Source organism: Rhinopithecus roxellana, chromosome 10 (genome assembly GCF_007565055.1).
Source record: "Rhinopithecus roxellana isolate Shanxi Qingling chromosome 10, ASM756505v1, whole genome shotgun sequence".
Classification (NCBI taxonomy): domain Eukaryota; kingdom Metazoa; phylum Chordata; class Mammalia; order Primates; family Cercopithecidae; genus Rhinopithecus; species Rhinopithecus roxellana.
Window position 1 is genome coordinate 32475631 of NC_044558.1, and position 21476 is coordinate 32497106.

Consider the following 21476-nt stretch of genomic DNA (forward strand, 5'->3'; position numbering starts at 1 on the left):
CTGGGATTATAGCCATGAGCCACCACACCTGGCAGCATTATACATTTTTAAAAACACGAATAATGCATATGGCATTTTGTCAGTTGTGAAGAGGTTGGTTGGCAAGTGATAAGAAACCGAAAATAACAGCGGCTTATACTAGTTACACATTTTAAAAATCTGGCTTAAAAAAGGGAAGTTCAGAGATATGCAGTCCCTGCTGGTTGGACATTTTTATCAAGGGTTCAGTTTCCAGGGCTTGTTTTGGTTTTAGTTTGACCTCTACCTCCCTCAACACAGGACTTCTACCTTATAGCTAGCAGCAAAGAGGTGGGGTAAGGGAGGAAATACTCTCACTCCTTTCAGGTTATTCCCTAAAGCAGTGCAGGATTCTTGTGCTGCTTGTCACATGACCAAACCTGGCTGCATGTTTGATCATGGTTCTTTTTATGTTTTCAGTTCCAACACAGTGGCTAGTGTTTATTAGGTACTTAATTCCTAAGCTCTTATGTCTCTCTAAATTTTGGAATTACTGTAATTAATTCAAGTAGTAGCAACTTATTTACAGTAAGTGAATTTAAAAAGGATTTTGAATTTAATTCCATTTATTGCCAGTGTAGTCACTTGAGAATTTTGCCTTATATCTATTTTATCAAACAAGATTTGGGAGCATTTGTGTTTTATGAGTGTACCGTGCTATTAAATTATCAATTCTGTTGAATGATGGAGATTAAAGATTTATTTTTCCAAGTGTCATATTATAAATGTTGCCTAAAACTAAGCATAATTCTTGAAAAAAGTGAGTAAATGCATCTGTAATCATATTTAACCGTTAAATTATGTAAAATCTCATTACTAAAGCCATTAGCTAAATAAGCAAATTTGATTAGGAAATTTGGATTAATGCAAAGTTCAAATATGACTGCAACCAATGTTGGTTCATTTCAGTTTGCAAATTTCAAATGCATGAATAACCTTAGGAAAAAATGTGAATATCTAAAGTTTATGTATTATCTCTGAGGGAAAAAAATAAATAAATAAACCTTAGTTTCAAAATCCTTACGTGTGTTAAAGGACGATCAAATGAAAATTCAGAAACATCTTTTAGTTTAAAATGAACATTTTTTAAATAACTGGACATTAAAAATATTTTGTGAATCATTGCCTATATACGTTATCTGACTTATTTTGATTAAGTATTTTTTTTTTTTTTTGTCCAGGGAATAGCAAAACTATTACTGAAACTCATTCTTGTTAATATAGTCCTAATTTTCAGTCGTCTTAGTTTTTTAGTTTCCCAAATGCTTCCTACATCGATTATGTCATTTTGTTTTCATGAAGCCTGTTATTATTGCTATTGTTAGGTCAACAATGCTATCCTCTGTAACTCTTGAGTTTTCATACACATGGCTTGATCTGTCTGGAATGCTCTTGTCTGCGTTCCTGACTTGGTCCTTTTTTTTCTCGTCTTCTCTAGGAACTTCACCTCAGCTGTTCTCTTGGGTAGGTGTTCCTTTCATGGGTTCCCAAAACACCTTACATTTTATCATGACCCTCTTTACACAGTATTGTGATTGTTTGCTTGTCTGTCTTCACCATGAGACAATTCACTGAAAAATTATGTATTCATTATTTGGTAAGCTTGTTGTCACTGTTTAATGTATTGTAAGAGTGCTGCACATTACACTTTAGTGAAATCCAAGCAAGAAAGAAACTGTTTATCCTTCAGTATTTCCCTGGTTTTGAAGGTGTATGATTCCATGTTAAGCAGGATCCTGTTTCCCTTGCGTATTGCAGGGACATCAGCTTTGTTACTGAAATATGTACTCTTGAAAAGCATACTTTCATCTCCTAATGTGCTTTATTCATACCCACACTTGAATGTCTCAGATTTCAACCACTTTTTAAGACCTTTGTTAGAACAAGAGGCAAAAGGCCACTTTACTTAAGGATTTGGATGTTTTGACAGTTCTATCTAGAAGGCAGTCTTACTACAAAGAGGCACTGACAATTTGGTCAGATGTATTCTCAGAAGTAGGAAAGGGCATGCTTTTCTTTTTAATTTTTAGAAAATTTCATTTTTATTTTACCTTTTTTGTGAAAATAGTAGAAATGGTAGGTTAGACTTTTTAATGAAAAATAATTTAATCCTTTTAATTTGCTTTCGTGTAGTCTATCTTCTTGTATAGTTGGTGTGTGTGATTAGAAGAGACACAGGACTATATTTTCTGAAAAAATGTATTGTAGTTAGTTGATAAGAAATTCTAATCATGGTTTTTCAACTTTCGTGCTGTTGACGTTTTGGACTGGGTTATTCTTTGCCGTGGAAGACTGTTCTGTGCCTTGTAAGATGTTTAAAAGCATTCCTGGACTCTCCCCACTAAATGCCAGTAACATTCCCCAAGTTGTGACAAGCATAAATGTCTCCAGACATTGCCAAATATACCCTGGGGCGGGGGGTGGGGAAAGTCCTGATTTCCTGATTTGAGAATCACTGTGCTAAATAAATGTTCCTCTTCTTTCTCTGTCAATGTTTAGGATCACCTAGGGACCCATATGTCTATTTACATTTAATGTTTGTGTTCAACTCTGTCCAGTCCACTGTTATTGTGGGTTTGACTGTTCTTCATTAATCAAGTGTCCAGATTATTGTGATTTCATAAAGTAGTATCTTAGACAAAGACAGGGTTGTTAGGGGAGATGGGAAAAAAGATGGGCAAAATGTTCCTAGGGAAAAGAAATACTACACATGCAGTATTACTAGAACATGTGCTCATGATCAGACAAAAAAACGAAAAAAGGCTAAAAGGATTTAAAAGAGAACATTTTGTTATTATTTATTATTTTTTTTTTTTAAGTAACATGATTTTCTAGAATTTAGGTCCTAGAAATAGCAGTAGTTCATATGTCCAGGTGCATTTTCTTTCTTTGACAAAAACAAATACTGATTCTTTATCTTTCCCCAATTATTTTTTTCATCACTGGCTGCTTAATTTCACTGTCTGTTGTTCTAAAAGATAAATCATTAGAGGAGAAATCTGAGAAGGAAAATATTCTTTTAAAAATGCTATAATATATCCATCTACACATAGATATACAAAATTGACCCTACTACTTTTAATTTAAGAGACTGGAAGTGTTTTTTTTTTTTCAACTTCTCCCCCAAAAGGCACTTTAAATTCACACTAATATATAGCATGGCCTGATTTTCTTAATTTCCAGGCAACTCTGTATGATATGGACTTACTGCCATATTAAAATATGTTCTTCCACTATGTCAACCTTATGTAATATCCTTGAGTTCTAAACACAGGAACAAAAGAATGATACCTGATATCGCAAAAACACACTGAAGTATATAGCCCATAGACCCTATAAAACAACCACACAATAGAAACTACAAAGCAAAAAACTAATAACTTCATGATAGGATCAAAACCTCACATATTAATATTAATCATGAATGTAAATTGTCTAAACGCTCCACTTAAGAGGCACAGAGTAGCAAGCAGAATAAAAAAAAATATGTCTGCTGTCTTCAAGAGACATATCTCACACATAATATGACACCCACAAGCTCATAGTAAAGGGTTGGAGAAAGATGTAGTATGCAAACAGAAAACAACCAAGAGCAAGAATCACTATTCTTCTATCAGATAAAACAGACTTACTTTGTTTATTTGAGACGGAGTCGATGTCACCCAGGCTAGAGTGCAATGGTGTGGTCTCAGCTCACTGCAACCTCCATCTCCCAGGTTCAGGTGATTCTCCTGCCTCAGCCTCCCTCCCAAGTAGCTAGGATTATAGGCGCCCACCACCATGCCTGGCTAATTTTTGTATTTTTAGTAGAGATGGAGTTTCACCATGTTGGCCAGACTGGTCTTGAACACCTGACCTCAGGTGATCCACCCGCCTTTGCCTCCCAAATTGCTGGGATTACAGGCATGAGCCACTGCACCTGACCAGGTAAAACAGACTTTAAATGAGCATAAGTAAAAAAAAAGTACAAAGAAGGGCATTCCATAATGATAAAGTGTTCAATTCAACAAGAAGACTTAACTATCCTAAATATGTATGCCTTCCATATTGGAATACCCACATTCATGAAACAGGTACTTTTATGCCTACAAAAAGACATAGCCACACAATAATAGTGGGGGACTTCAGCACCCCACTGATAATGTTAGATCATTGAGGCAGAAAACTAATAAATTCTGGACTTAGATTCGACACTGGACCAACTGAACTGATAGCTATCTATAGAATACCAATAAACCACCCAATATACATTCTTCTCATCTGTACATGGAACATCACCCAAGATCGACTACATGCTTGGTCATGTAATCGATGTGTAATCTCACTAAATTAAAAAGAAAACTGAAATCATACCACCCACCCTCTTGGACCACTCTTGGAATAAAAATAAAAATCATATCCAAGGAGTTCTCTCAAAACCACAGTATTACATGGAAATCAAGCAACTTGCTCCTGAATGACTTTTGGGTAAACAACGAAATTAAAACAGAAATCAAAATGTTTTTAAGTAAATGAAAACAGAGACACAACAATCTAAAGTCTCTGGGATACAGCAAAATCAGTGTTAAGAGGAAAGTTCATAGTCCCAAATGCCTCCCTCAAAAGTCTAGGAAGATTTTAAATTAACGATCTAACTTCACACCTAAACTAGAAAAACATGAGCAAGCTAACTGCAAAGGCAGAAGAAGAAAGGAAATAACAGAAGTCAAAACAGACCTGAATGAAATTGAAACAAAATCAGTGAACCCCAAAGTTGGTTTTTTTAAAGGACAAAGAAGATCTATAGACCACTAGAGAGATTAACAAAGACAAAAAAGAGGGATGATATTTGGTTGGTACAGAATACAAATAAGCACAATCAGAAATAACAAAGATGACATTACAATTGATCTCAAAGAAATATAAAAGATCCTCAGAGATTATTATGAATGCTTCTATGCACGCAAACCAGAAAATCCAGAGGAAATGGATAAATTCCTGGTGTGTTTCACAAGATTGAACCTGGAAGAAATAAAAACACTGAACAGACTAATGCTGACTTTAGAAATTGAATCAGTAATTAAAACAAAAAAAAAAAAAGAAAAACACAGAAAAACAAAAGCTTACCTACCAAATAGCACTGGACCAGATAGAGTCACAGCTAAATTCTATCAGATGTACAAAGAGCTGGTACTAATTCTGCTAAAACTATCCAAAAAAAAAAAAAAAAATCAAGGAGGAAGGACTCCTCCCTGACTCATTCTATGAAGCCAGCATCACCCTGATACCAAAACCTGGCAAAGACACAAGGAAGAAAACCAGGCTGGGCACAACGGCTCATGCCTGCAATCCTGATACATTAGCAAGGCAAGGTGAGAGGATTGCTTGCCCTCAGTTGTTCAAGACAAGCCTGAACAATACCTCAAGATCTCATCTCTACTGAAAATCAAAAAGTTTACCTAGGTGTGGTAGCACACACCTGTAGCCCCAGCTACTGAGGCAGGAGGATCACTTGAGTATGGAAAATGAAGGCTTCTGTGAGCTATGATCACAACACTGTACTCCATCCTAGGTGATGAAGCAAGAGTCTGTCTCAAAAAAAAAAAAAAAAAAAAAAAGAAAGAAAGAAAAGAAAAACTAAAGCAAACTGCTGACCAATATCTCTAATGAACATAGACAAAAAAATCCTCAGTAAAATACTAGTAAACTGAAATTGTGCAGCAGATTAAAAAGGTAACTTGCCACGATCAAGTAGGCTTCATTCCTGGGATGCAAGGTTGGTCAACATGTGCAAATCAAAAAATGTGATTTACCACATAAGTAAAATTAAAAACTAAATTTATATGATTATCTCAGTATATGCAGAGAAAACTTTCAATAAAATTTATCAGCCCTTTATAATAAAACCCTCAAGAAATTAGGCATTGAGGGAACAAACCTCAACATATTAAGAGCCATCTTTGACACATCCACAGCCAACATCATACTAAATGGAGAAAAACTGGAAGCATTCTCTTTGAGAATTGGAATAAGAAAAGATGCTGTCTGTCACCACTCCTGTTCAACATAGTACTGGAACTCCTAGCCGGACCAATTAGGCAAGAGAAAGAAATAAAAGGCCTCCAAGTAGGAAGAGAAGTCAAACTAACTCTTTACTGATGATAATGGTCTATACTCAGAAAACCCTAAAGACTCTGCCAAAAGGCTCCTGGAACTGATAAATGACTTCAGTAAAGTTTCATGATATAAAAATTGATGTAAAACAGTCAGTAGCATTTCTATACATGAATAATATTCAAGCTGAGAACAAAATAAAAAATGCAGTCCCATTTACAATAGCCATACACACAAAAATAGGAATATTTCTAACCAAAGAGGTGAAAGATCTCTACACGTAAAACTATAAAACACTGCTGAAGGAAATCACAGATGACACAAACTACAGAAAAACATTCCATGCTCATGATTTGGAAGAATCAATATTATTAAAGTGGCCATACTGCCCAAAGCAATTTACAGATTCAATGTTATTTCTATCAAACTACCAATGTCAGTTTTCACAGAATTAGAAAAACACTATTTTAATATATGGAACCAAAAAAGTGCCTGAATAGCCCAAGTAATTCTAAGCATAAAGAACAAACACGGAGGCATTGCATTATTCAACCTAAAACTCTACTATAAGGCTGCCATAACCAAAACAGCATGGTACTGACACAAAGTCAGACACATGGACCAGTGGAACAGAATCTGGAATCCAGAAAGTCTCACATCTACAGCCATCTGATCTTCGACAAATTTCACCAAAATAAGCAATGAGAAAAGGACTTGCTGTTCAATAAATAATGCTGAGATAGCTGGCTAGCCATATGCATGAAATCAAACTGGATCCCTCCTTTTCACGATATATAAAAATTAACTCAAGATGGATTAAATATTTAAATGTAAGTCCTCAAACTATAAGAATCCTAGAAGGAAAGCTAAGAGATACCATTCTGGACATAAGCCTTGGGAAAGAATTTCTAACCAAGTCCTCAGAAAACATTGCAACGAAAACAAAAAATTAACAAATAGCACCTAATTAGAGTAAAGAGCTTCAGCATAGCAAAAGAAACTATCAACAGAGTAAACAGACAGCCTACAAAATGGAAGAAGATGTTTGCACACTATGCATCCAACAGAGGTCTAATATCCAGAATCTATGAGGAATGTAAATAATTGAACAAGGAAAATACAACGCCATGAAAGAAAGAAAGGAAGGAAGGAAGGAAGGAAGGAAGGAAGGAAGGAAGGAAGGAAGGAAGGAAGGAAGGAAGGAAGGAAGGAAAGAAAGAAGCAGACACTGCAAAAGAAGACATGAAAGCAGCCAATAAACATAAGAAAAAATGCTCAGCATCACTTATCATCAGAGAAATGCAAATCAAAAACCACAGTGAGGTACCATCTCACACCAGTCAGAATGGCTATTATTTAAAAAGTCAAAGAAACAATAGATGATGGTGAGACAATGAATACTTACAAAAACAGTGTGGAGATTTCTTGAAGAACTTAAAACAGAACTACCATTTGACCCAGCAGTCCTATTACTGGCTATATACCCAAAGGAAAATAAATCATTCTATCAAAAAGACACCTGCACTCACATGTTCATTACAGCACTAGTCAAAATAGCAAAGCTGTGGAATCAATCTGGGTTCTGTTAATGATGGACTGAGTAAAGAAAAGGGGGTAAATCACCAGGGAATACTACACAGCTATAAAAAGTATATAATTATATATTTTGCCATAGCATGCATGCAGCTAGAGGCCATTATCCTAAGGAGATCAATGCAGGAACATAAAACCAAATACTGCATGTTCTCACTTGGAAGTGGCAGCTAAATATTGGATATTCATGGCCATAAAATGGCAATAAAATACACTGGGGATTACTAGAGCAGAGAGGGAGGGGAGCAATGGTTGAAAAATTATCTAATTGGTACTATGCTTGGTACCTGGGTGACAGGATCAATTGTACCCAAAACCACAGCATCACTTAATATATACATGTAACAGACCTGTGCATGAATCCCTTGAATCTAAATTAAAATTTTAACAAATATGTGGGTGTCAGGTTTTTTTAATTTAAAAAAAATGTTTCATGTGTTCTCGTTTTTCATATACATAAAAACCAGAAGATTTGGACATGAACTGCCTGTAAACAAACTATGACATTTTTAAACAGTCATGACAAGTCATAAAAAGCCTTTAGTATGAATGATTTATTAAATTACAGGTCCTCATTTATATCCAGACTATTAGGCTTGAATTTTGGCACCTTGTTACCTGTTGTTTGACCTTAGGTATGCTACGTACTTTTTCTTGCCCAAGGTTCGTTATGTGCAAAATGAAGAAAGTAATAATATCCTACCTCTTAAGATTATTATTGAATAATAAATTAATGTATGTAAAATGCTCCATACATTCTAAGTGCTGAATAAGTTTCTCTGCCACTATAATTATTATTGTAACTATTGTAACATGAAGGATTTCTGTCTATCATGTTATCAATAAAATAAAAAAGGGTTTTATCAAGCTGGAAAACAACACTAACAGAACCCTAGTCATAACAGTGCTAGAACTGGCCCAAATTTATCCAGAATTTCCAAAATGGCGCTTAACTCCTTTTCATTGTATCAACACAAATTAACATTATATAAAATTTGGAAAGTTTTACAGCAAAAAGAAATATAACCGAGCACACATGTACCTGGAATTGAACTATTTCATCTCTTTTCTCTTTTTCTTCTAGAAAGAGCATTAGATTTAGTATCGGAAACTGTTCTAATTCTGGCTTTGCCTCTTATTAATCATAATAACTAGAGGGAGTTGGTTAATTCTCTGAGCCTCTCTTTCTCCCTTTGTAATGTGGAGCAACTCTTTTTACTATGGCGTGCTTTCAGCATCTGCCAGTATTATTTGGACTCCAGACTTTTCCTTGTCCATTCCTGGACTGGGCAGTGGTGGTCCTCTGCCCTCTAGTACAGTAATTGTCTACACCCTTTGTTTTCTTATTCGTCTTCCTCAGTAGATTTTGCATCCATAGGCGAGTGCAACTCTGTTTTGTTCACATTTGCAACATCCTTTCTTGGATATAGTTAATGCTCAATTAAATCCTTAGCCCGTAAGAAATCAGTCACAATAGTCATCTGTCTTAGACTCACTCCATTGCTAACTTTATTCAGATTATATAGAGGATGATGATATTCTAATTCAAAGACTCACAGTATATATATATTCCTGGAAATGACTTGCTGAATTCCTCTGAGTGACTAGGATCCGCCCCCTCCCCACAAGAATAAGGCAGGCAGAACACGTTTGTCCCAGTGTGGTTATTACACTATTTATCTTTTTTTTTTTCCGTCTTTGTATATTTTATGAATTGGAAAATGACAGGAAGATAGTCTGTCAACATTGGGAATCCCATGAGGCTAAGTACATCAGTTTTCAAGGTTTATGAGCTTTAGGTACATTGTCAGAGATATGTGCTCATTCCCTTCATGTTCATTCCATCTAGCCTAATAGCATATTTGCCCTTTAGGATTGTAATTATGTGGAGACTAATTAGTGGGTTATTGCTGTTATTCAGGTGACAGATAAGATAAAAAGGACTCTGACAGAGCCATAAAGATAAACCTTGAGGGGCAGAGTAAAGAGCCTTAGAAAATAAGAATAGGTGGACTTAGGAGACAAAACATGGAATTGTGAGGATAAGTGAAGACCTAAGAGTGATAATCAGGTTTCTCATTTTAGCAACTGGAGTTTGTGTTAATTACAAAGATTTTTACCCGATTTTATTTATTTCATTTATTTATTTTTCGGTGGGAGATACTGATTTCACAGTTTGGAGGTATTGATTTTGAAGTTTCAGTGAGCCTCTATCTTGATGTGGCTCAGCTTTTGAAAGCAGATCTTGATGTCAGGAGGGAGATCATTTTTTCAAAATTGTGAGCAGACAGCATATACATGAACCACATTTATGCATGATGTCATGCAGAGACTCTATTTATCCATGTAGAGTATTTATTGATTCCTAGAGACAAGCACAAAATCCTGTAAAACACCAACTGCTTTTAAAGGAGTTCATGAATAAAGAGACATTTTCTTTTTCATTCTGTGTAGGAAGTTCTCAAGAAGACTGGTCTCTCAGGAGCCCAGGACATACAGAATTTCAGAAAGGAAGATGAATTCAGTAGTCTGAGGTGTAATATTGAGTGGAGTTTGACATAAGTGCACTATTTTGGGGGTCTGATAATTGGTAGAAATTTAATAGGACATTTCAGGGGAATTCTGGGAAGGGAATCTAAACAGGATTTAGGGGTAAATGGGATTGGGAAATTGGTCATACACAGCACAGACCATTCTTAAAGAAAATCTGGCTTTGAAAGGAAGAACAGTCATAAGCAATAGTTAGAGGTGGATACAAGAAAGAATAAAGGTTATACGGGTATTTTCTTCTCCTGTGTCTAAGAGGTACATGAACATTTTTGTAATCTTAAGAAAACTGTATGGTAAAAGCAGCTGAAGATACTGGGACAAAGAGGGGTTGATTGAAGGATTTTAATTTCTAAAAAAGCTAGAAAAAATAGAATTAAATATCTCGATGATATTTCTCCCCTCGTGCCCTTAGCCTTCTATCAAAGGAGATGCACCTCTTTATCTGAATTCTTTTTTTCTCTATCTGAATTTTAAAGCAAAGCCATGAAGACATTTAAGGTTGTAGATAAGTTTCAGAAGTTAGCTAATATGTATGAGTTTAATTAATGGGAAAGCATTATGTCAATAAAATTATTGTCATAAAGAATATTCCTTTTTAAAAATTTGTTCATCCTCTTTATCAATTTTGCCCATGTTTGAATAAAACTGACCATTTCCACAAATACTCCTCTACTGCAGGAAGCTTTATTCTCTTATTCCTAGCAGCAGACAAGTACACTTGACAGCATAGCATATTAATTTCATGATCAAATTAACTGTCGTTCAAATTTTTTAATAGAAATATATATATGTGAAAGTGATCTTAATGTGTTTGGGAATTCTTTATTCAGATGACTTTTTAGCAACTATGAGAAATAATGAAGTTGTTAATATATGCTTTTGATACAACTGAGCATTCTTTAATTTTAAATATTTTACCAAGATTCTTATTAAATAATGTATTTTATTTTATTTTTTTATTTTTTTATTTTTTAATATTTTTTGAGGCCGAGTCTCTCTCTGTCGCCCAGGCTGGAGTGCAGTGGCCGGATCTCAGCTCACTGCAAGCTCCGCCTCCCGGGTTTACGCCATTCTTCTGCCTCAGCCTCCCGAGTAGCTGGGACTACAGGCGCCCGCCATCTCGCCCGGCTAGTTTTTTGTATTTTTTAGTAGAGACGGGGTTTCACCATGTTAGCCAGGATGGTCTCGATCTCCTGACCTCGTGATCCGCCCGTCTCAGCCTCCCAAAGTGCTGGGATTACAGGCTTGAGCCACCGCGCCCGGCCAGATAATGTATTTTAAAATGCTTAACAGGATAAGTTTTTATTAGCAGCCTTCTCTTTTCTCTGACCTCTGTTTTACCAGCCTTTCAAAGACCTCAGCAGCTGCCAAGTTGAATCTGCAATTTGAGATGATAACAACAGTATTCAGGCTCAATAGATGTGCGGAATGTCTGTAAGATACTTACTGATTACAAGAGAATGGGGATAGGCCAAAAAGCCCTCTGTGCGAGCTTTTTGAACTTAGTTCAATTCTCCAACACCTTGTTTTCATAGGCATGCCTGTAATTGATTTCATTCGGTCATGAGGGTGGGTTCTGGCATGGCTGAGATGTTACATGCAGTTACTACCTTAGCGCCTTCTAAGAAAGCCTATGGATTCTTGGGGTCTGCAGAGAAAGATGTTTTTCAGAACAGTGAACTGAAATTTGCAGTGTTCTGAAATCCAATCTTATTAAACTAAATCCAAATATCAAGAAAAGGATGATGTGGATAGCTTTCAGTCTTTTTTGTTGTTCTTTTTTGGCATCTGATTAAACTCTCTCTTTTTGCTATTCAGCCAGACTACCTTTTTCCTTGCAGGCAGCCAAGCACCAATATTTCCCAAGTAACACAGCTAGTGAGAGAGGCATCTCATGTTTCCATATATACATATCTCACTGCCTTAGACAAGTTTCCTTTCCGAAGTGATGGGAAAATGTGCATGCTCCAAGAAGAAATCCAGGTGGTTAGTAATTCTAGTGGGAGAGAAAAGACGGCTAGAAAAGGGGAAAGTTCAATGGTGGTTAAAGGCTTTTAGAAAATACCTCCTAATACTTTCTAATGCAGCACAAATGCAATTGATACCTACCCAGTATTTTCCCTCCTGAGGAATCATTTCCTTATATTTAGAATTTATTTTTATACTACCAGGTTAGCATTTTTACTGCGTTGTTAACCGTTTTTATTTTTGGAATATAAAATAAAAATTTGTGGCCTTATTTATAATAATACAGTCCTTTCTCTAAATTTCTGTTTTTCTCATGCAGAGGGCTACTTCTCCAGGAGAACAGCAGGTTTTCAGAAGCACTACATTATTATAAATTGGCCATTGGGAGCAGGCCTACCTTGGCTTGTAAGTAATATTCAAGTTTTTTTTTTATACCTCTTTCCATATTTGAAAATTAACTTTAATTTACAGCCTCAGTGAGAAAACACTTGGTGCTTTTATTTCTGAATACTTGCTAATCAAATTATGAACCTCTAACAGTTATATCTTTCAATTGCATCATACTTTGATGTCCATTGATCATTTAAAAAATTATGATAGCTATAACTTTTACTCAACTAGATTTTAAGCTTAAAATATTTGGAAGTGCTTGCTGGCAGAGACTATTTCATATGTTTTGCAGTGATATTTGCAGCTTCTACTACCGTTATTGATCCCATGAGTATTTGTGGCTTAAGTACTTTTTTCTTTTTTAATGAGCACTAAACCATAGAAACGAAATTGAAACAAAGAAAACTTTATTTTATTCACAGTGTATATCATCTTCTCACACTTTTGTTTCTACTTTTCCCCCTCAGCTGCATATTTAAATACCGGTATTATTCTAATGAACCAAGGAAGGACGGACGAAGCCCGAAGGACATTCTTAAAGTGTTCAGAGATCCCAGATGAAAACCTAAAGGACCCTCATGCACACAAGAGCTCTGTTACCAGTTGTTTGTACAACCTGGGAAAGCTGTATCACGAGCAGGGACACTATGAGGTCTGGCCAATGCCTCTCTATCCTTTTCCCTCCCCCTTGTTTGGATCTAGTCTCAGTGGTTTCTAACCTACAGCCTCTTTTCAGAGCCTGTGTCCTTTCAACAACTAATATGTATACACATTAAACTATTGTCCTTTGAAAAACTAATACATGGTGACATTAGAAGGGTTTTTTGATCAAATTTGTTTAGAAAAAGCTTCTGCTAAATAAAAATTTAATAGATTTCTTTCCTGTGAGTTTCTCAGAGCAATTATGGTATGTCAATATGTATTGTGATTGTTCAAGATTGGGAAAATAACATGAAATGTTTCTCGAGCTTCTTTGCTCACCATTTCTTTGGTTTGATGATCCAAGACACAGTTTCTATAATTGTTACCCTATAGCCAGTGTTTGAGATTTTAAAAAATACTTTCTTTGTATTTTGTATGTTAAGGAAGTGATTTGACATAAATGCCACCCATTTCTCTTAATTCTTTAAAAAAACTACTATGAAATAAAATTTAATTTTATTATTTCTTAACTGAGAGAAAAGAATCAGTGGTGTAACAGGATGTTACACAGTAAGTTAGGAGGTGACCCAGAATGGTCCTCCTTTCCTGGAAGCCTACTTGCATGAGTTCCTTATTGCCCCTCTCTCTCCTTCAAACTGCTTTCCCCTGCCCTCCCACTCACGTACTCTTACGCAATGTATTAAAACTGTAGTATAAGGATGAAGATACAACTTTTAAAATAATTACATTTAGTAATTTCACTGGGTCTCAAGAGCTGGAAGATTTGTTAGCTGGCATTATATATAGATCCTACCAGGTTTCCTGACTTAAAGTAATTATGCACTTTAGATGACTAATGGATAACTTTCAAATATATATTTTTTTTAGTTTTTTAGTTGAGTAATCTTTATGAACTCGAAAATTTGTATTAAAAGACTGTTGCTAACATTCAACGCCTCGTTAAGTTATGGCATTCTTCACTGACTGGGCTGAGTATTTTCATTGGTGGAATTGAGATAGTATGTCACAAAAGGACAGCTCAATTATTTTCCTCTAGTGAACCATTTAGAAATAGCAGTGGATGGTTTTAACTTTGGAAGAACGTTATTATCTTATTTTCTATGACGATCCCTGCACTTTAGTGATGATTTATCTCTTTTTTTGTTTTATAAATTAGGAAGCCCTTAGTGTATACAAGGAAGCAATTCAGAAAATGCCAAGGCAGTTTGCCCCACAGAGCCTGTACAACATGATGGGTAAGTAAAACATTTAGATTTTTTAATTGATATTTCAAGGACCTGGGGAGGAACAGGAACCCATGTTCATGTTTAATGGAATTTTAATCATATTAATCCTCACAAAGAAACATTCACAATCTGGCATCATACTCAAATTCTGACACAGCATATTTATTCTGACATGACAAATAAATGCATTAGCACAGCGATTCCCAACACCTTGGTCATGTCTCAGAATTATTGCAAAGCACTCTCAAAGCCATCTGAGTATTGAATATTAGCTAGACTCTAGAGACTGTAGAAATAATCTATATATGTATAATTTTTCAATAATAGAGATGAATAAAATATACATTAATTTTAGTAAGTTCATCAAATTCATGATAATTTTTATCACAGTATTTTCTTAATCAGAAGAGTCTCTAAACATGCTATGACATAGAGATAAATGAACTTCCATGCTTGTAAAAGATAAGATAGATTAGCCAACTTGTGTGGTTTTCATTGATGAGCACTTGGATTTCAGTAGACCTTTTCAGTGTAATATTTTAGAAAAAAACAAGATTAAGCAGACAATAGATGTGCTACAACAATTATTCTATGTTTTGTGTTGAATAATTACCCTAATTCTTATTAATCAGAAGGTGTATAAATCTAGGCCATGGATTTTTCTGGGTATAAGAGGTCAAGAACAAGAAATTATAATAAAATATCTATCATCTGTGATTGATCCCTGTCTTCCTTGTAGTAAATTGTTGCTACAGTTGTATGATGATGGTTATGACTGCAAACCACATATTCAGCATATGACACTTGGAAAAAAAAATCCCTAAATTAAGGTGGCCTAGTGATTAATTAATATTGCTGCTTGGAGATAATAAAGAGAAGAGAAGTGATTTTTTTTTTTTTTTTTTTTATTATACTTTAAGTTCTAGGGTACATGTGCATAACGTGCAGGTTTGTTACATATGTATACTTATGCCATGTTGGTGTGCTGCACCCATCAACTCGTCAGCACCCATCAATTCATCATTTATATCATGTATAACTCCCCAATGCAATCCCTCCCTCCTCCCCCCTCCCCATGATAGGCCCCAGTGTGTGATGTTCCCCTTCCCGAGTCCAAGTGATCTCATTGTTCGGTTCCCATCTATGAGTGAGAACATGCGGTGTTTGGTTTTCTGTTCTTGTGATAGTTTGCTACGAATGATGGTTTCCAGCTGCATCCATGTCCCTACAAAGGACACAAACTCATCCTTTTTTATGGCTGCATAGTATTCCATGGTGTATATGTGCCACATTTTCTTAATCCAGTCTGTCACAGATGGACATTTGGGTTGATTCCAAGTCTTTGCTATTGTGAATAGTGCCGCAATAAACATACGTGTGCATGTGTCTTTGTAATAGAATAATTTATAATCCTTTGGGTATATACCCAGTAGTGGGATGGCTGGGTCATATGGTACATCTAGTTCTAGATCCTTGAGGAATCGCCATACTGTTTTCCATAATGGTTGAACTAGTTTACAATCCCACCAACAGTGTAAAATTGTTCCTATTTCTCCACATCCTCTCCAACACCTGTTGTTTCCTGACTTCTTAATGATTGCCATTCTAACTGGTGTGAGATGGTATCTCATTATGGTTTTGATTTGCATTTCTCTGATAGCGAGTGATGATGAGCATTTTTTCATGTGTCTGTTGGCTGTATGAATGTCTTCTTTTGAGAAATGTCTGTTCATATCCTTTGCCCACTTTTTGATGGGGTTGTTTGTTTTTTTCTTGTTTATTTGTTTGAGTTCTTTGTAGATTCTGGATATTAGCCCTTTGTCAGATGAGTAGGTTGCAAAAATTTTCTCCCATTCTGTGGGTTGCCTGTTCACTCTGATGGTAGTTTCTTTTGCTGTGCAAAAGCTCTTTAGTTTAATTAGATCCCATTTGTCAATTTTGGCTTTTGCTGCCGTTGCTTTTGGTGTTTTAGACATGAAGTCCTTGCCCATGCCTATGTCCTGAATGGTACTACCTAGATTTTCTTCTAGGGTTTTTATGGTATTAGGTCTAACATTTAAGTCTCTAATCCATCTTGAATTAATCTTCGTATAAGGGGTAAGGAAAGGATCCAGTTTCAGCTTTCTACTTATGGCTAGCCAATTTTCCCAGCACCATTTATTCAATAGGGAATCCTTTCCCCATTTCTTGTTTCTCTCAGGTTTGTCAAAGATCAGATGGCTGTAGATGTGTGGTATTATTTCTGAGGACTCTGTTCTGTTCCATTGGTCTATATCTCTGTTTTGGTACCAGTACCATGCTGTTTTGGTGACTGTAGCCTTGTAGTATAGTTTGAAGTCAGGTAGCGTGACGCCTCCAGCATTGTCCTTTTGACTTAGGATTGTCTTGGCAATGCGGGCTCTTTTTTGGTTCCATATGAACTTTAAAGCAGTTTTTTCCAATTCTGTGAAGAAACTCATTGGTAGCTTGATGGGGATGGCATTGAATCTATAAATAACCTTGGGCAGTATGGCCATTTTCACGATATTGATTCTTCCTATCCATGAGCATGGTATGTTCTTCCATTTGTTTGTGTCCTCTTTGATTTCACTGAGCAGTGGTTTGTAGTTCTCCTTGAAGAGGTCCTTTACATCCCTTGTAAGCTGGATTCCTAGGTATTTTATTCTCTTTGAAGCAATTGTGAATGGAAGTTCATTCCTGATTTGGCTCTCTGCTTGTCTGTTACTGGTGTATAAGAATGCTTGTGATTTTTGCACATTAATTTTGTATCCTGAGACTTTGCTGAAGTTGCTTATCAGCTTAAGGAGATTTTGGGCTGAGACAATGGGGTTTTCTAAATATACAATCATGTCATCTGCAAACAGGGACAATTTGACTTCTTCTTTTCCTAACTGGATACCCTTGATTTCTTTCTCTTGCCTGATTGCCCTAGCCAGAACTTCCAACATTATGTTGAATAGGAGTGGTGAGAGAGGGCATCCCTGTCTTGTGCCAGTTTTCAAAAAGAATTTTTCCAGTTTTTGCCCATTCAGAATGATATTAGCTGTGGGTTTGTCATAAATAGCTCTTATTATTTTGAGATACGTTCCATCAATACCGAATTTATTGAGCGTTTTTAGCATGAAGGGCTGTTGAATTTTGTCAAAAGCCTTTTCTGCATCTATTGAGACAATCATGTGGTTCTTGTCTTTGGTTCTGTTTATATGCTGGATTACGTTTATTGATTTGCGAATGTTGAACCAGCCTTGCATCCCAGGGATGAAGCCCACTTGATCATGGTGGATAAGCTTTTTGATGTGCTGCTGAATCCGGTTTGCCAGTATTTTATTGAGGATTTTTGCATCGATGTTCATCAGGGATATTGGTCTAAAATTCTCTTTTTTTGTTGTGTCTCTGCCAGGCTTTGGTATCAGGATGATGTTGGCCTCATAAAATGAGTTAGGGAGGATTCCCTCTTTCTCTATTGATTGGAATAGTTTCAGAAGGAATGGTACCAGCTCCTCCTTGTACCTCTGGTAGAATTCAGCTGTGAATCCATCTGGTCCTGGACTTTTTTTGGTGGGTAGGCTATTAATTATTGCCTCAATTTCAGAGCCTGCTATTGGTCTATTCAGGGATTCAACTTCTTCCTGGTTTAGTCTTGGGAGAGTGTAAGTGTCCAGGAAATTATCCATTTCTTCTAGATTTTCTAGTTGATTTGTGTAGAGGCGTTTATAGTATTCTCTGATGGTAGTTTGTATTTCTGTGGGGTCGGTGGTGATATCCCCTTTATCATTTTTTATTGCGTCTATTTGATTCCTCTCTCTTTTCGAGAGGAGAAGTGTTTTGTCCTCAAATCAAATATTTCTTTTTTTCCAAAGCACAAATTGCAAAGTCAGATTTTCTCTTTTCATTAAACCTGCTTAAGTTGTTTAATATTTCTAGTCCTCTCTTATGCATATAAAATAAGTGAGGTTAGACTATGTAATCTCTAGGATTACTGTACACTTTTACATTCTATATTTGAGGAATTTAATAGTAACTTTCTGTCTTGAGCACAGAAAATAATCCCAAACCTCTCCCAAACTACAGAATATACACCTGGCAAGAACACTCATGTTCTCTTTTATCCAAAGAACAGAACATTTAGAAATAGTTTAAAGATAGGCTGGAGCACTGGACAGTAAACAGAAAAACAAAATTATTTGGAAAAGGTTAAAATATGTATTCCATGTCCTGGGAATCTTACCCCCAATTTGCCTGTGGAGTGATTGAATATCATATTAAACAGCACACTGGAGTGTTTTTTAATTGTCATTTTTTTCTTTTTGGTATAATTGCTAAAAGGTTAAAATTTAGCTTCATTAAATATATTCTTGCCATTAATTTTTTATAAATTAAAAGAGTGCCTTTTACTATCCAGCATTTCACTGTCAATCTATCTATACGAATGAAATATACGTGTCCATAAAACATGTGCTTAGGATGTGTAGATTTATGAGTTGAATTTTTTAATTTTAATTGTAGATTAAATAATTTTTATTTATTTATTTTTATTTTAATGGTAGATGTTTTTGTGTCAAAATAAATACTGAGAGAATTGCTTTCTATAGCTTTGATTTTAGTTTTTTTTTATTTTATTCTTAATTATAGTGCTTCCAAGGCCTTATTCCCAATTTTCCTCAGTTATCAAATAAGACATCTTTCTTCAAATTAGGATAGGTCTCTAAGATTCTTGGCAACGGACTACATGTAGTATTTTTGTTGTTATTGTTGTTAATGGAAAGTGGTGATGTTCATTAGAGTTATCTGTTTCAGAAATTCATTCAATTATTTTATGTGAATAAATTTGAAAATTCAGCCAGTACCTTGGGATCTGTCTCTCATATGGTTACACAGATGCTCAGCTCACACAGGCAGCAAAAGATAAGTGTGTCCCTGGGGGATACTGCTTAATCTTTTGTCTCATTTTCCATTAGAGAAGGAGATGGTTGCTTCATCCAGACTCTGAAAAGCACCCTAACAGTTTTTAAAGGGAGGGTCTTAATATTTAACATTCCAGGTATTTTCTGTGATTATGGTGGCTGCCTTCTATTTAATTTTATGTGAAGGTCTGTTAGCCAATCAGGTTTTATAGTTTCAGTTGTTCAGGAAACTATAATATTCTCAGAAAGTGAATTCACCTCCTACTCAAAATGGGTTAAATCCCCCAAGTGTTGGCTTTAGCTCCTAATACATTTTGATTAGCCTCCATTTGACAAGGAAAAAAATGACCCAGGAGATAAGCTGCCCTATCAGTTCATCAGTTTCATTAGTCTGTCAGCATGTGCTGATTATCCTATCAAGTTTATCAACAGCCTTGAATGTGTTTTCTAATTCACACATTTACATATTATTAGTGCCCTTTAGGTATCAGTGATGGATTATAATGTCTGGCTAGATTTACCCTGTAAGTGTTCATTTTTCTCATGTGTCATTTACCCCTTCACAACCACTACCTCCAAGCACTTTGTGTATAGATATACAAGCATTTTATTTTTTCCCATTCTATTTTTTCTTTTGTTTAGAGGTTAGCAGAAATAAAGGAGTGTGTGTGAAAAAATACAATTATATTTTTATGTGGTTGTTAGTGTAATACTAAATTCACTGCAGTTGCTTTTGTTAAAAAACACTCTAGTCCTTTGATTTTAATCTCCCCTTGAACATTTTGTGAAAAACATATTACATACCATGTGCCGCGTGCCAGTTGACTTACCCTGAATGCCAAGTGAGTGTGTTTTTCCTATTTATGTTTTAATAGCAAATAACAAGTTTGATTAATTCCCCCACTTAAATTTTCCATATTTTAAAACTGTTCATTTATTTTATTATGGCAGCTTATAAGTAAATTTTTAAAAACGTTTAAAAGCCTATTCTCATTTATCCTCTTCAATTTCATAGAACCAAGATGTTTGAGTAACAACAATTGAGAAAAGTACCTTCCCAGCCTGAATTAGGTGAATTACAAACATACATAAAAAACATAAACAGATAAATAGTATTTCATAAACAACAGCTAAAATTTTACTTAGATTCATGTAATTAGGAAGATATGATAATACATGAAAGAGAACAAATCACAAAATATGTGTTAAATTGCTCCTAGCCAGTTGTGTGACTTGATTCTGTGGACCTCATTTCCTCTTGAGAAAACAGGTTAGATTAAATTGAGATTCACCATAAGGTACTCCCTGAAGTCAGATACCCTTGGTTCAAATTATGGCTTTGACACTTTCTCCCTGAGCATCCTTGGGAAAATTACTTAAAAGAAGCCTCAGTTTCCCTTTTATAAGATTTTGGTAATAGTAGTATCGGTTTGAGGATTGATTAAAATGATAAAATAAGAAAGGTAAAACAATTGGTCCGACTACCTAACCTAATAAGTGTTTTGTAATGGGACTTTCCATTGTAATTATCATCATTTCCTTAGGCTTTTAAACTCCAAAAGTTGATTGTATTCTTTATCACTGGCTTTTTGCATTTGGCAATGTGAATATGAATACTTCATAAATAAGATTTTTGTCATCATTATGGCCTTGGTAGTCACCACAGTTCAATGGAGATTCTGTTTAGTTTTATCCTATCTAGAATTGCTGTATTTTCTCTCCAGGCTCACTTCCCTTTTTCTCTCAGTAACTACAATCAAAATCCTTCTCTTACCATTAGCTATATTAACCAAAACTAAAAGAGTATATTTTGTTATTGCCAATTTACTTGGTTTCATTAATAGAGTGCTTCCTCCAAATTAAAAGTATCATATGTAGGTTAGAGTTTTTTTTTTCTTTTTCTGTCATGAATTATTTTTCTTCTAGATCTAACCAAAATTATTCTGTGTTCTGTCGCTCATAGGCATTTATTAGATCTCAATTTCCCTTCTTCTGAAATTATAGATATATTTTAGAATCATGGAATGTTAAAAATGGAAGACTCATGTCTTCAAAGCCCTTATAGTATTTT

The 21476-nt window shown here is 35.3% G+C and overlaps 1 protein-coding gene across 1 annotated transcript in view; it reads left to right on the plus strand.

The window, feature by feature from the left end:
- Positions 1 to 21476, plus strand: part of TMTC2 (transmembrane O-mannosyltransferase targeting cadherins 2) — a 453316-nt gene that overhangs the window by 270487 nt on the left and 161353 nt on the right. Inside the window, exons 5-7 of the mRNA XM_030939608.1 lie at positions 12542 to 12627; positions 13080 to 13264; positions 14432 to 14510. Of these exons, the coding sequence (XP_030795468.1) occupies positions 12542 to 12627; positions 13080 to 13264; positions 14432 to 14510 (350 nt within the window). The remainder of the gene's footprint in view (positions 1 to 12541; positions 12628 to 13079; positions 13265 to 14431; positions 14511 to 21476) is intronic.